This window comes from Schistocerca gregaria, chromosome 6 (genome assembly GCF_023897955.1).
Source record: "Schistocerca gregaria isolate iqSchGreg1 chromosome 6, iqSchGreg1.2, whole genome shotgun sequence".
NCBI lineage: Eukaryota > Metazoa > Arthropoda > Insecta > Orthoptera > Acrididae > Schistocerca > Schistocerca gregaria.
In genome coordinates this window covers 34,689,234-34,705,304 of record NC_064925.1, presented here as the reverse complement: position 1 = coordinate 34,705,304, position 16,071 = coordinate 34,689,234, and the positions used below count along the sequence as shown (strand labels likewise).

At 40.9% G+C, this 16,071-nt stretch overlaps 1 protein-coding gene across 1 annotated transcript in view; it reads right to left on the bottom strand.

Annotated features, from left to right (window-relative positions):
* The window catches only part of LOC126278261 (DNA mismatch repair protein Msh6), a 321,536-nt gene that overhangs the window by 174,526 nt on the left and 130,939 nt on the right, over positions 1-16,071 (bottom strand). Inside the window, exon 9 of the mRNA XM_049978261.1 lies at positions 7,815-7,970. Coding sequence (XP_049834218.1) covers positions 7,815-7,970 — 156 coding nt within the window. The remainder of the gene's footprint in view (positions 1-7,814; positions 7,971-16,071) is intronic.

Sequence of the window (16,071 nt, the reverse complement as noted above, 5' to 3'; positions counted from 1 at the left end):
GTGAAGTTGTAAACGATGTTTTTCAGAAGTGGCCGTCTGCAAATGGGCTCTCATTAAACTTTCACAAAACGCAGTGTATACAGTTCCACACAGTAAACGGAATGGCACCATTAATAAATACAGACTTAGATCAGAAATCAGTAGCTAAGGTAGAATATTCAAAATTTCTAGGTGTATGCATTGATGAGGGGTTGAACTGGAAAAAAAGCACAATGACAATCTGCTGAAACATTTGAGTCCAGCTACTTATACTATTAGCGTCATTGCAAATTTTGGCAATATACATCTCAGTAAATTAGCTTACCACGCCTATTTTCATTCTCTGCTTTCGTATGGCATCATATTCTGTGGTACCGTATTTACTCGAACCTAAGCATTTCGACGCCAACCTGTTTACTCGTCATCTACAGGAAGTCTTCCTAACCTCCCAAAACCCAAAACAAATGGTCTGTTTCAGGTTCACTGATGATTTCTTCACGATCTGGACTCACAATCAAGACACCTTATCCTCAATCCTTTGCAACCCCAGCACATTCTGTCTCAATCATTCCACCTAGTCCTCCTCAACCCAGGGTGCCACCTTCCTCTTGATGCTTCCACCCACACCTCTGTCCACGTTAAACCAATCAACAGTACCTGCATTTTGACAGCTGACATCCCTCTCATGCAGCCTTACGACCTATGGATGACATATCTGCGCTGACAAGAACTCTACCTTTCCCCGTACGCTGAAGGTCACACCAAGGCCTCCACAGACAGGCACTATCCCCTGTGCCGAGTCAGCGAACTGATTTTCCGTGTCCATTTCTCATCACCTTGTCAATCCTCCTGTCACACCCAAGAGGCAGCTACAAAAGATCATCACCCAATACCACACCAAACTAGAACAGCTGAACCACATCCTTCATCAGGGTTTTGATTGGCCATCATTGTGCCATTAAATAACGGATATTCCACCCAAGATCCTTCCCACCTCTCCTAAAGAGGAGTTCCGTCACTCAACTAACCTCCACAACATCTTAGTCCACCCTTATGCCACTCCCAATCCCAAACCCTTGCCAAAGGGATCCTACGCCAGTAGAAGACCCAGGTGCAAGACCTGCCCAATCCACCCAACCAACACTTTCTATTTCAGTCCTGTCACAGGTTTATATTACCCCATCAAAGGCTGGGCAACCTGTGAAAGCAGCCATGTTTTATAACGGTTCAGATGCAACCATTGTGCAGCTTATTATATTGCTATAAATGTCAATGCTAAACAAACTGTCACAAAGAGCATACCAGACCACACTGTGGTACAACATGCAGCTGAACATAACATGCTCGATTTTAGCAGCTGCTTCACAACCCGACCCATCTAGATCCTCCCTTCTGCCACCAGCTTTTTTCAGCTGCACAGTTGGGAGTTATACTTAAAACACATTCTCCTCTCCCGACATGATCCTAGTCTCAACCTATGGTAAACTACTGTCGCAACATCCTTCACCCAACAGCCATGTCTGTCACCTCCTCCCCTTCCACATTACCTCACAATCTTTGTGTACTGCCGTCTGCTAATGTACCCACCTGACTGTTCCCCTTCCATGCTCCTCTCTATTTCTGCTATCTTGTCCCTGCACCCCCGCCCCCCTCCCCACAAACAGCGGTCTTCTCTCCCCTCTCTGCTGCATTCTGGTCGGAACTGTTAGTGGTAATGGTCATGATATGTAGAAGTGCTTTCTGAGTGAATATTTGTGTGTGTGTGTGTGTGTGTGTGTGTGTGTGTGTGTGTGTGTGTGTGTGTGTGTGTGTGTGTGTGTGTGTGTGTGCATACATGATACATGATTGTTCCTAGACAAGCTCTGTACCTTCTGTTTGTGTATCTGTCAATGGCTCAGATTTTTCATACATGTGGCCACTCCCATTGTGTATACTTGGTGCATCTTACCCTTTGTATATATTTAATTGCTGTTGCTACACAGAAGTGAACATTTTAATCACATAAGTCACTTTTAAAATAACCTCAGGGCACCATAAAAACAACATACGATAACACTCCACGTTCCTGGAATTAACGTTCACCAGCCATTTAGAGTTTTTATCACCTCATCAAATTTGCTATGTTGACAATGTTAATTTGCTCCTGATTTCCCATTAACATATTTATAATTTTCCCACGATTTACGCTTTATGAAATAATGTCTGTGGAGAAAAAACTGAAACAACTGATGTGTTAAATGATGCTGGCAAGGCATTAACTGTCAAGCAATGTTCACAAACTTTACATCATTAAGTTTCTTGACACCAGGGCACTCTACACAGCACAACTGAACTGATAAATGGGTTACAATTCATATCGTATCTCCTGTCACTGCCAAGCTCTAGAATTGGCATGGTCACTGATGGGAGTAACAAGGTTCATTCAAATAAGGGTATCAGGAACAATCACAATCATTTCCAAAGTGACTACTGTGCATGAGTAATTTCATGATTGTTGTGATCATTGTGACATCTTTGTCGAATCATATTTAGCGCGTTTCGTGATTTGACCACTTGTAACACTGACACTTTTGCTCAGTTTGCTTTGCTCAAAGCCTCAAATGTTTTTGGTTTAAACACAGCACTAGTGTCATATGTTTTCATGCTTAGCAAGATGTTTTTCAGGAATTTACTCATGTTATCAAGTGCAAGAGTTATGTAGGTGGTTTCCTGCATATTTGACAGTCACAGTACCTGATAACTTCATAAAGCCAACTACAGTGAAAGAGACGCAGAACAACGCATATGTCAACACCACATAGAATACTTACGTAAATGTTTGCACTTGACAACGAGAATAAATTCTCTAAATGCACCACACTAAGCATGAAAAATAAGTAACTGGCACAGTGTTTCACTATTTAAATAATGAAAGAGAGCTGTAGGATTTCCAAAAACATTGATTAAGACATATGAAATTAAGTTAAACATTTCTACTTCCCAGACAGTTCATCATAAGAATAAGCCTGATGTAAACACTGCACTATATGTTCTTCTGGGTTTGCTGTAACCTCATTGGATTTCCGTTTCACGTGAGCCTTCAGCCAAGCTGTCTCGAGTACTGTCAAGTACGATAATAAGGGTGCATTTTGTGCTATGCGTAACGCACAGATCACCTTAGCGATAATACAGGACAACAGCTTTACCGGCGCATTTACCTTGGACAGCACTGGCTGCTGTGACGTGGCCAGCTGCAGTTCACACGTAAAAAGAGAACGAGCAAAGTAATGTCATTTAATTTTTAAGTAGAATGAAACAATACACTGCAAATAATCCACAATACACTCCTCAGACGACTGGATGAAAACCGCAACACGTTATCATTTTTAGCTAATGTACTGTTGTAATTAAAAACAAAAATTCCTTACTTAACCACAGGGTAATTTTTCTGCGTAAGCTGTGTGTCACATATCTACATCTACATCTACATCTACATCCGTACTCCGCAAGCCACCTGACGGTGTGTGGCGGAGGGTACCCTGAGTACCTCTATCGGTTCTCCCTTCTATTCCAGTCTCGTATTGTACGTGGAAAGAAGGATTGTCGGTATGCTTCTGTGTGGGCTCTAATCTCTCTGATTTTATCCTCATGGTCTCTTCGCGAGATATACGTAGGAGGGAGCAATATACTGCTTGACTCTTCGGTGAAGGTATGTTCTCGAAACTTTAACAAAAGCCCGTACCGAGCTACTGAGCGTCTCTCCTGCAGAGTCTTCCACTGGAGTTTATCTATCATCTCCGTAACGCTTTCGCAATTACTAAGAGAGTATTTAAGGATTTCACCATACAGTTAAATATTGAAGCCACTGAAGGTATTACTAACAGTCAGTCGTTTGATAACCTCTTAGCTCCTTCCTTATCCGAATCCGAGAAATACATTTCAGTTCTGGAAGTGTCACCTGCTACATTGATAACGAGTTGATCAACAACAGATTCCACGAAGCCAACCAGGTGCCGCATTTTCTCCTTATCTTTTATGACGTGCAGTTCTATAACCCTCCAGTGTTCGGCAGTGTCATGTGAAAAAGCTGCACGTGTTAGTTCCAGTATGTCTGGCAGCTTAACAGTCTTGCTACTTCTCGGACCAAATCCCGCACCTTGGCTCCAGATCAGTTCTGTTGGGTTCATATTGCAGTGGTACAGTAGCAAATGTAAAAATGCAGCATTTGTATGATGTGCTCGATGCTGTGAAAATGATTCTTTTTCATGTTTCTACAATACTATGTGGTATAAAATAATGGACGTAGTCCAAATAGAGATGATTTGGTTTTTCATTTTTACCTTAAAAAATTAAATTGTTATGTTTTCTTAATTTGAACAACTTTAGTGAACAATCTTTCATAAAACATCAATAATTAAGAATTTGTATTTGAAATGGAAACAGAAATTTCATATCCAATATGCAATTAGAAACAAGAAGACGTGCATTATTCATTAAAAAAGAGAGAGAGAGAGAGAGAGAGAGAGAGAGAGAGAGAGAGAGAGAGAGAGAGAGAGAGAGAGACTACTTTTATAATTACGAGATGCAGGTTCTTCAAACAGATCAGGTGGGGGGGGGGGGGGGGGGGAATTTACACGGGAGAGATTTTACTGAACATGATTTTTGAAATAAAAATTACGTAGCTGAAACACGATTAAGAAATACGTTGATGGCTGTTAATACATTTGAATATCTTAAAGTTTCATTTAACATAACTTATTAATAAGATATCTAGCACATAAATAGGAACGTAACAACACCAGTATAAATGTGCTACGGCTTCTGACCAATCATCAGGTTTGTGTTTGTTTACATCAGGATTATTCTTATGATGAACGGATTATAGTTCCAGTTACATCAACAGTTTTTGTTAAATAATAAACCTGTATTAGATAATAAACAAGTCCCTGGCATATTGTGATGCCTATTACATAAATATATCATACATATTGTGTGTAAAATGCATGGAGGATCGTGAACTAACTTTTAGCACTTAAAACATCATTTCCAAGATTTTACACAGTTTTTTTAAAGACCCTTGAAAAGTGTAAAACTGGGGATTTGTTGTGTTTTAGATTCCTCAAAATGGAAAAGTAGTGTTTACCTAGCGGGGACTACAAATCTCTTACATCAAATAGCACAGCCTCACATCATGTTTGATTAGTAACAACAGGGCTCTTAACCATTCAAAATACAAGGCATTGCAGTTACTACAAATCTGGCAATAATGTGAAAATACTGTACGAAATATCAGTGCTCACTGTAAATTATTTGATAATGTAAATATGAGGAGCAGAAATTCAATTTCATAGCACAAACAATTTTCAATTAAAATAGGTCTTGATTCTTGGAACATGCTAATAACTGTTATCGTTTACAGCTATCAGGGTATTCTTGAAGCCACAGAGCAAGCAGTAGTAAATAAAAGGCAGCTAACTGATATCACTGGGGAAGCACCTACAGGGCAGTATTCAGCCATCCTTCCAATAATGGTGCTTCCGCAACTTATAGCCACTCTATGTACATGAAGCTTACAGCAGACTAATCTTATTTAGGGGGAAAAAATTTATTTACTCAAAAACAAATTATATGAAAAAACTGTTTTCACTACATAAAGTAAAAATGTGTCAGTTTTCAACACAATAATGCAAAAATCTGACTTTTCCATTGCCCTTGCATAATACACTGCAAGTCTGAGAGTTGCAGTTGACTGATGTTGACTTCGTACTGTTCTCTATGTAACACTCACTTCTTCTCTGAACCCCGTCCCCAATGTGTTCAATTTAGCTGGTGAATGATGTTGCTCGAGAAGTACTATTGAACTTAACATTATGTGGGCAGCCAAATTGTTAATGCTGAAATGTAAATTCCCATGCCAGTAGTTCTGGATATAAAAATATTTAATTTAGAAAACAAAATGATCCAATCAATATAGGATTGAGTTTGTAATGTAAGTAATTGTTAACTGCAGCTAATAATGAGGTGTTAAACAGTTATTTTCCAGTGGATGGCATGTCATGAGGACAGTAAGTCAATGTCCAATATTCTGCCAGTAGTCTTTAAAGTCCATGGGATGGTCTGTTAGAACCACCAGTACCTAATACTGTGTAGTTTGCTCAGGCACACTAAGTTCAGAGTTCATTTGTTTACATCTTCTTTGGCACAATTCACTGTGCATTTTAGCTCACTGTCATTACCAGGCAGTCCTAATTAAAGTGAAGCTTTCCACAGAGGTCCAGTGTGGGCTCTAATTATTGTATGACCGTGAAGCTTGGCAGATATGTTAATGAGTTAATGCAAAACCAATTTATGCAGGAAAAAACATTGGTTCCAGTTTCGGCCACTATACAACATCTCATCAACGCCTCCAATGCTCATACTGACCAAACTCTGTCACCGACAGTTAATAATACAATCAACATAATGCCTTTCTTACTTGTTTGAACTTTTCTGCCCACATCCTGTTCCTAGTCCATAACATTTGGAAATACTTCTATCTGTCTTTCTTGCATTCAATGAGCACCTGGTGACATTTTTTCTGGAGTAAATAGATTCCGCATTAATGCTTTAGCGTATCTACTATGTCTCTCTGTCATGCAATAATTACGGCCCACACTGTACCTTTGTAAGTAACTGCACTTTAATTATAGTCACCGAGTACTTTGGCTCTCAGATTTTGTTATATATAATTTCATTTTTCTTTTTACAAGTGTTGCCCAGAAAGCAACGCACAGCATTTTCCCCCCCTCACCCGAAAACAATGCTATGAATGCGAAATATTACGTATGTATTATTTGAAGTTTCCTGAGTGAGTGCGCCAAGTTTCCATTACTTCCAAAAGATAACGTAGCTGCATGACAGTTTCAAAATGGCGTCTGCAGAGAAAGGAGCTGTGGGGAATATTCGCAATTGCTGTGCAAAGTCTATGGAGCGTCTGCTGTTGACAGATATAGAAACACACACACACACACACACACACACACACACACACACACACACACACACACACACATTTGCATCCACATATGTATATATAAACGTATGTAGTATAAACGAAACAACATTCACTGTTTACTGATCAGTCATTATACTGGGCATGGAGGATGAGGCCATCAGAAGGCAGTTCGGTGGAGCTCCACAGTTTGCAGCGGTCGGGGAGACCATCCACGGCTGTCACACTTGACAGCACTGGCCTAGCACCCTCAGACTTCCACTTGTTTGGGCCATTAAAGGATGCCATTCATGGAAGACATTATGAGGATGATGAGATGATACACACAGTAAAGCACTGGCTCCGTCACCAGTAAAAGGATTGGTACCGACAGGGCATCCACACCCTTGTTTCGTGCTGGAGGTAGACCATAGAACGGGATGGACATTACGTGGACAAATCGGATGTGCAGGTAAGACACCATTCCTTCATGCGTGTAATGCTCATATTCGCATTATGTTCAATACAAAGAATTGTTGAAGGAAAAAAATGCACTGCATTACTTTCTGGGCAGCCCTTGTCATACCTTTTTATGTTTTGTAGATTTCTATTATATATATATCAGATGCGTCAACTTGAATAATCTTGAATAATTATATTGTAAGGAAACTGTATGTTTTGCCTTTCAACATATTAAACAAAACATTAAATAAGTCACAAATAAAAAGCAAACATCTCAATCTGCAACAAAAACTAGGACAGAAACACAATTTTACTGTTCCTAAACACAGTTAATTGTTAATAAATATCATACAAATAGTTTCTAACAGCTAATTGTTGTTCAAACAGGTATTTTTTTCCTTTTTTTAAACCGATCATTACTTACAGGTGTCAATGTTTTCTTGAAAGATTCTGGAACAAACAGTGTTTTAGCATTATAGTTTGGGTCAGTGGGCTTTCTTTTGTCTGCATCACGGATGTTCTCTGGCTTCAAAAACTCTAGTTTCAAATGTGTCCATTCATCAGCAGTTTCTGTTTCACCCTGTTAAACACGATAAAAACGTAACAACTGCTGTTATTTAATCTTAAGCATCATGATGAAGCAAATTTTGCTCTTGTTAACAGTAAAGATTCTACATCAAGCACTGGAAAAAGTTCATTTCCATGAATGTATGATTCATTTAGGGTATTAATATAATAGAGAGGTTAGAGGAAAAGTGGCAACACATACTACATGCAAATCTGTTAGCATGCTTTACATATAAACCAAACACAAATTTTTCAGCAGCATATTACATAAATCTCATTATTCCTATATGATTCGTGCCATCATCTGACAGGGATATATGGACATTTCTGTTACTTGTGTGCAAGCACATCACATTCTGCTTCAATTCCTATCATCCCCCACAGGTGAAATTGCTGCAGTCTGCTCTGCAGAATATTCTGGCCTGAGCTACCGGAATTGATGGCCATGTGTACATGAGGTGTGCTTGGTTCTTCTTCCAACAAAGGCTGGGGCCAAAAGCTTATATGTAAGTGTCTTAATTGTACATGTCTGCGACTTAGCATGTTACCTTTACAGCAAGTGACGATCTATCTTTTCCTACATTGTTTATATTCCTACTGGGAGGTTCCACTGTATAATAAATCCAATCTACTTAATTTCTGGGACAATTCAATTGCTTGTTTGCCATTATTGTTACAGACTAGAGGAGAATAAAAGTTTGTAACATAACAAACAATTGTAAGTCACTGACATAATATACAGGAGACTTGCCAAAACACAAAAACTTGTTTACAGTTTTTTCTTAAAAATACAATTAATATAATATACTATAGAGGACATACAACTAACACAATTGACAACTTATTTTACTAACAAACATTAATCTGAAGTACGTGTCGTCCCCTGCTCAAATTTTCAGATCATCCTTCATGACATAAAATTTCTCCACTAGGTTGTCATGTAAGGGTTTTTCTTTCTTTTTTCCCAGTGATTTTAAATTAGTATTAAGCAATTCTTTTATTATAACTTTGTTACGAATTTTCATACCCTTGTAAGTTTTAAACAATGGGTCGGCAACATACAATTATTCTCATTCCTGATGTTTTAAATGTATCAGAACAGATTTGCAACAAATAAACTAGGGTTACTATGTACAAAGCTAATCAGTTCATACACATACAGTGCAGGAATGCTTACTACACATAGATTTGTATAGAAGTGTGCAACATGATTTTCTTCACTTTACACTGCGCGAATTCTAATGACAGTTTTTGAATTTTTAATATTTGAGACAGACCGTTTGAACTACCTCAAAATATAATTCCATATATTATTACCGATCCGGAGACACTCTGATATACTATTTTCCTTATGTTCACGCTTGTAGAATTGCATATCATCACTGCAAATGCTACACCATTTAATTTATTTGTGAGGTACTGTATATGCAAGGCCCTTGATAAATTTTTATCCAATTGGATTCCTAGGAATTTCACACAGCTGGCATTCCATTCTAATGAGTGGCTTAGTGCCTCGGACCACTAATACAAAGTTTCAATGTTCAATCTTTAGTCAGTCCTACATATTTACAGCAATTTATTACTTCTTTCAACTCTAGCATTCATTTGCTATAGTGGCACTGTTGTTCAAGTGGGGAAAGTCAGGAAGGTAAGGGCATAACATGTGTGACTCATGAGGAGCTGTGGTGTTCACACCAACCTTATGTTTGAAGACAATGTTACACTGTGTACCATTATACATTTCTTGCTTTTGCTTGCCTATGTGCTTCAACAATACACCTGTAATATTTACAAATACAGAGTGTAATAAAACTACGTACACACAATGTAAGAGTGTTTAGAGCAGATAAATTAACAGATTGTTCCGGTGACAGCGAACTACCGCAATAATTACACTCTTCTTTATGTGACCAAAATTTCATAGATGCACCATTTCTCCACTATGGGTCCATGAAGGTTTTGATGCCAGCAATTTTCGGAGACTGTGTTCAAACTGCTGTGCACTGAATATTGTTTTAGGGATGCCACTTGCTCATTAATATGAACCGATGACATTTCCAGTAACCTCTCTACAATGATACACAGTACAGAGCAGTCTGGACACCATATGTGAATATCGATAGCATCAAAACTTTTGTGGAAACCTAGTGTGGAATTAGTACCTATGTGATATTTTGTCACATAAAAAATGTCTCTTCTGCTAAATACTCTAAAATTTTGTTTACATAGTTTTCTACAGCCTGTATACTCTCCCAAAATCTGTGCACTGCATAACAAAAGGTACTTAGTAAAGTATTGTAATGGACACATGCTCCTATTGAACTCCACTACACAGTCTATTCCTAAATGTAACAAAAAACAATAATTTCGTTGTGTGTTGATTTTCAACATAAACTAATCATTGCATAATGGCACAGGAGAAAGTAACTTTCACGAGACATAAACTAACATGAAAATTAACATTAAATGTTCGACTTTCACCCAAGAACACAAACTACAAAAAGACAAGGGGGAACGGCTTAAGTGTCACGCAGTACATTGTTCCCTCCCGCTGCACATTGCGCCAACAGCCGCCTTTTTATGTGCACACAACTCTGCAGTCCAAGGAGGCTGCTGGAATGTCAGGATGTGTTTTAGATCAAGTTCCCATTTCCAGAAACTAGTATCGGGTGATCTATCCTTGATATTGTAGGCTTTACCAGTGGTGGGGCTGAGTAGATGGTAGTGGGTGGGTCCAAGGGGGAGGTTTTTCTGCGGGTGCGATTGTGGGGTTAGAAACTAGGTTCTGGATACCAGTTCGGCACTGGGTAGCATATTTAACAATTTTTAAAAATTTATTGTCTTTGACCGAATTAACCACCTTTCTGGTGTCTTTTCTGTTTCTTCTGTGTATTATCTGCAGCTTTTGCCTGTCATCTTTCTTGTCAATCGGCAATCTTTTTATTTCTTCAGTGATCTTCCCTTCACTTTAAGTGACCATTTTCTCATATACAGCAACTTCTTTCCATGTTTAGTGATATTTACCTGGCTACCATTTGCTCCGAGTGACTGGTTTTCTTTATTTGGCAATGCTTTTTCTTCATTGTTCATGTTTCTTCAGTGCAGTCCACTTTCATTATTTGGTTCTTTGTTTCCATCGTTGGATGGGATCTCCCCCTACCCCTCTTTCTCTCTGTTTGTGTATGCTGCGATAGTTTTTCCTTTGTTACACATCACGTTAGTATCCCTGGTGGACACTACAAATTCATCAAAGATCTACCTCAGCAGCTTCCAGAAGCCAAACCACTGTGTTAATGACCAGTAGACTGCCACCTAGTGGGAAATGCTGACTGAGTTGCGGCAGAAAAGAAACAGAGGCTATTTCAGAACAGGAGGAGGATTGAGCATCCCAACTCTGCAACCACAGCAAGACGACATCATGAAAGCTGAGGTGCCGATCCAGTAGGAAAGAGTCTCTGAAAGGAGAAGTTGAAAATCTGAAGTCACTACGAGAGCTGTCAGTGGGGAAAACCAGGTCACACGATATCATTGCCATCCCACCGCAACAGAGTGCACAGGAAGTACCAACTTAAATACCCACCCTTCTTACTTATTTTTTAAGGATACAAAAACAGCTGATGTCACAAGCACCCAAGTTATAACCTTAGAATATAAAGAAGTAAAAGGAAAGAAAAGCTATTACATGTTAAGCCCAATTGACCGAAGGCAAGAGTGCTATGAACAGGGGTTCCCCTTGGAGAAAAGTCCAAAAAATATGCTACATAGATTAAACATCCTTCGCCATATGGCTTTGATGGATAACAGAAAAAAACCTGGTTGACAGCTTGTGCATCTTTGCTAAGATGGTCGATAACTCCAATGGCAAACATGTGAAATGTGTCTGGCAGCTTGTTTACCTTGCTAAGATGGTTGATAACTCCAATGGCAAACGTACACCGGACTGCTGACAGTGAGCACAAAGTGGTGGTGGATTACCACTTAACAAATGGTGATGGTTAAATAGATGGTGCCCAATAAGCAACCTAGCTAAAATGATTGTGTGGCAAGTGGGCCGACAGGTCGGCCAAGCTGTTGGGAAGGTTTTAAATCCTGAAAGCTCGTTCCTGTAAACAGAACACAAGTGGTGATGCCAAAGTGACACCACCACAATCACGACCACAGGGGGAAGCATAAGTGGCCAAATACTCAACGAGCTAGGGCACAGCCACCTGTGGCAAGCTAACATACGTTCACAAGCGACAACATCAGCAAGCCCCTGCATATCAGCAACATCGACTGGATATGCCAGCTGCTATTAAAGCTGACCAACAGGCTACAGCAGGGAAACCGACAAGCTCACACACTGACGCACAAACAAACCATCAACACTACCCTACACTGTGAATCTGATATATGTCCTATCGGACACGAAACAATGATGAATGTAACTGTTACAGGTTTTGACACTGACCGAGAAATCGACACCGACACCACACAACAGCTGCCGAGTACCACCACCACACAATGACTCGCACGATATGCACTAGTAACAAAGCCTACCCTCGCACAACCTGTCACAGGCAGCAAGAAAACCGCTTTGCTTTTACAACCCGATCCAACTATCACAGTGGTTTTTCTCCCTTGACTTTTGCCTTGGCACTTCTTGCCTCAGCCCTTCAAACCGCTACCGTCTGTTAAACTTTCAACCAAACCAAATCCAAACGAGAACGTATTAATGGTTAACCTTAACCAGATGTATGCAAACATTGCAGTACCTACATCCTGCGAGACCTCACTTTAGTGAAAACTAACCCTTATGCAGAGATAGCAGTAGAGCTTTTGTGCTGGCCATCATGCTAGTGTGGGTGTGGAGGGGCTCCACCTCTATTGAAAAAAACAACCTGCTGACAGACAGCAACACAGAACTCACCCGAAGGAATGGAATAGCAAGCAGGGGAAGGTATGAGAACTGCAGCATTGGCACCAGCGTCAGCAGCCACATTTCCTGTCAGTTCGATGTAACCGGGAACTAACGTAAATATCAGAATGGCTCCCTCAGGAGTGAGCAAGTGGAAACTTTCATCAACTCGTTGAACTAAGGGATGGGCAGTACACAGCACACGAGGGATCTGAAGGGCACTGAGGGAACTGGGTCAAGGGCGAAGAGCTCTGCTGTAAATGTTGAGCAGTGTTCCAGAGACTGATACCGAAAATTGCCAGTGCCAATAAAAAAGGCACACCCCACACCACGATCAGTCTGAGAGGCATCAGTATCAACAATGGTACATCACTAAGTTCCTTGCGAAAGTCAAAACAACTTTCAGCAATAGATTGAATTCAGAGTAGTTTCCTTAAGAAGCAAATGAAGTCCAAGCTGAACACGGGCTGCCACACAAAGCCAAGGCGGTGAAGGGTTCACACCCATTGGGAAAGTAGCAGGTAGTGTGAAGTTAAGCTACCAGAGCAATAGCCGAAAGTGAACACCAGGAGGCAGCAGGGAAGAGGAACGGGCCTGTACTGGTGGTAAAATGAGTCACTGAAGGAGCAGGCATAGGAGAGGTGGCCAGCTAACAGCACGCATATCGTCTGAGGGGAACATCACGCCGGTATGACAGTGGTAATTTGGCAGCTTCTGCATACAGAATCTCAACCGGGCTAGCGTAACAGGCCCCGACGGCCAAACAGATTTCACAATGCTGGAGTATATTAAGATAGCTTAAGATGGACGGACGTCCAAATGCGTAAATGAAACACACTTGTAGTTTAGTTTCAAATGAACAAGGAATAGGCACAAGTGGAGGAGGATGTACCACTTAGGACATGTAGGATACTGAGGGACCGGGTGCAGCAGGCGACCAGGTAAGACATGTGAGAGGAACAAGAAAAGTTTTCTATCAAGCAAGAGCGCCAGGAATATCGTAGCTTCAGTGAATGGAAGACCGACAGGCTCAAGACGTAAAGACAGCGGAAAAAGCCAGTGCACTGCCAGAAATTCATGCAAACAGTTTTGTCAGTGGAAAAGCGAAAGCCACTGTCAATGTTCCAAGAGTAAAAAGGATCGAGACCTCACTGAAACGCCACTCGAGGAGACGAGTCTATGGAGAACTGCAACAGATCGCAAAAATCGTCGACAAAAAGGGAACCGGAGATGCCCAGCTGGAGACGGGCCATTAATGAGTTAATGGCTATAGCCAAGAGGATGACACTCAGGACGGAACTCTGAGGCACCCCATTTTCCTTGATAAAGGTGTTCGAGAAAGCAGAACCCACACGTACCTTGGACATTCTTTTAAAAATTCCTAAAAGAAATGGGCCAGGCTACATCGGAAGCCCCACATGGAGAGAGTACGGAGGATCCCAGTCCTACAGCAAGTCATGTCCTTCGTCCTATTGCTACGACGGATAAAAAGTAAAATATGATCGACAGCCCGGATGTCATTCGCTAAAAAGGCCAGTACCTAAGATGGCAAACACAAATGAGAATGCGAGTGGTTAAAAAAGGGCATTCTGCCGGGAAAAGGTGGACTGTCAAAGGTTGAGCGCAGTGAGTATAAAGCAGTGGGGGAGCACCACTTAACAAATGGCGATCTGTAGAAAGAGAGTGCCCGATACGCAATCTAGCTAATAAACAGATTAACCACAGAATAGGACTGACCTCCTTCAGTATGTGATACCATGAGGAATCGAGGTGCAGCTGGAAGATTCTCGAAATCTTCAGTCTCATTTGGTTTACTTTTAGTAGATGTAGTCTGAGTTGGAGATTGGCTCCTTCCAACTGACCCCCCGCCCCCTCTAAGGGGTGCTCACCCACCTCGGTTGAGTGTTCAAACCTCAGGTCACATCTCTTCAACTCCTGACAGAGGGACCAACTGGCAATTTGGGAAGGTAACAGCTCACACAATCACCCCTCCCTTGGCCTGACATGTACCAGGGGTACCAGGGAGTATGTGTGAATCCTACTTGTCAACCCCCGACTGACAATTACACATTACCCAGTCACTTGTTACGCATCAAACATGTGGGCCCGCCTTCAGGAGAACAAAAGCAGGAAGAAAAAACAGAGGAACCTCAAATGCTGAAATGGAGGAAGGTAGGAGATGCATAATGAAGAAATAAATAAAAAAGCAGGTGAGGGGCTGTACTGATGTCAGGCTATTAAATATCAAAACCTCTGAACACATTTCCAAAAATATCCCAGACGTGTTCCCCAAGGAAAGGGAGAAAGAATAGCAGAAGGACAGACATGCAGCATGGAAAGGGCAGAGGTGCTGTAAAGGCTGGTGCCCAGTGGCAGCCAAGCACAAACTCACCAAAAAAAGGTGGGCCCCACGAGGTAGTGTGTGTTCAAGTGTGTTTCCACATCTGACAGAAGACTCTATCCAATAACTTAACAGTACCAAATAGCTTACTTTTAAATATGCCTATCTGCTGCTCAGTCCCTTCTCCTTTTGGTGAGTAGCAATCTATCCTAATTCATATTGTTGGCTTTTCATTTAAAATTACAAAACACTTTTCAAAGTCAGAACAATTTAAAAAGAACACTGAATGTTGAAAATGGTCACTCAGCATCTCCAAACATTTTCAGCTCTTGGAGAACTCACTTTATCAAATCAACTATTATACTTTTAGCTACCATCTACATTTAGTCCACATTTGTCGTATTAAAAAGGGGAGGCTACAATACTCCACCCAATAGTTAAAGTACGGAGATCTACATCTAAAACTGTCACTGTATTGCCTGTGAAAGTGTCTTCCACTCTGCTTCCACAATCAGTTCCCAGTAAGATGCTGCAAAATGATAGCTCGGCATTCACCCTGCGAGCAAAGCCAGCAGGTTTCACCAAAGCAGCCAGCTACTTGTAGGAACTGAGAATAGCCTCTGAATCCAGGCAGCAGGCATGCCAATACAAATAATAATTTGCAACCGGTTGCACCTTGTGTGCTCAATAGCCACCTACAGGGCTTCCTTCACATCTCAGATGAGCCTCCCCATTCCATGGAGCATAGAGAATGTATACTGGCCTTCCTTCCCACCTTCCTGTTATTTCCCTAACATTAGAGCTGCCAGACACCACCAAACCCATACTCTACACTAGCACAGTCCTTCCAGGATGACTGTCCTCACTCCCAACAGA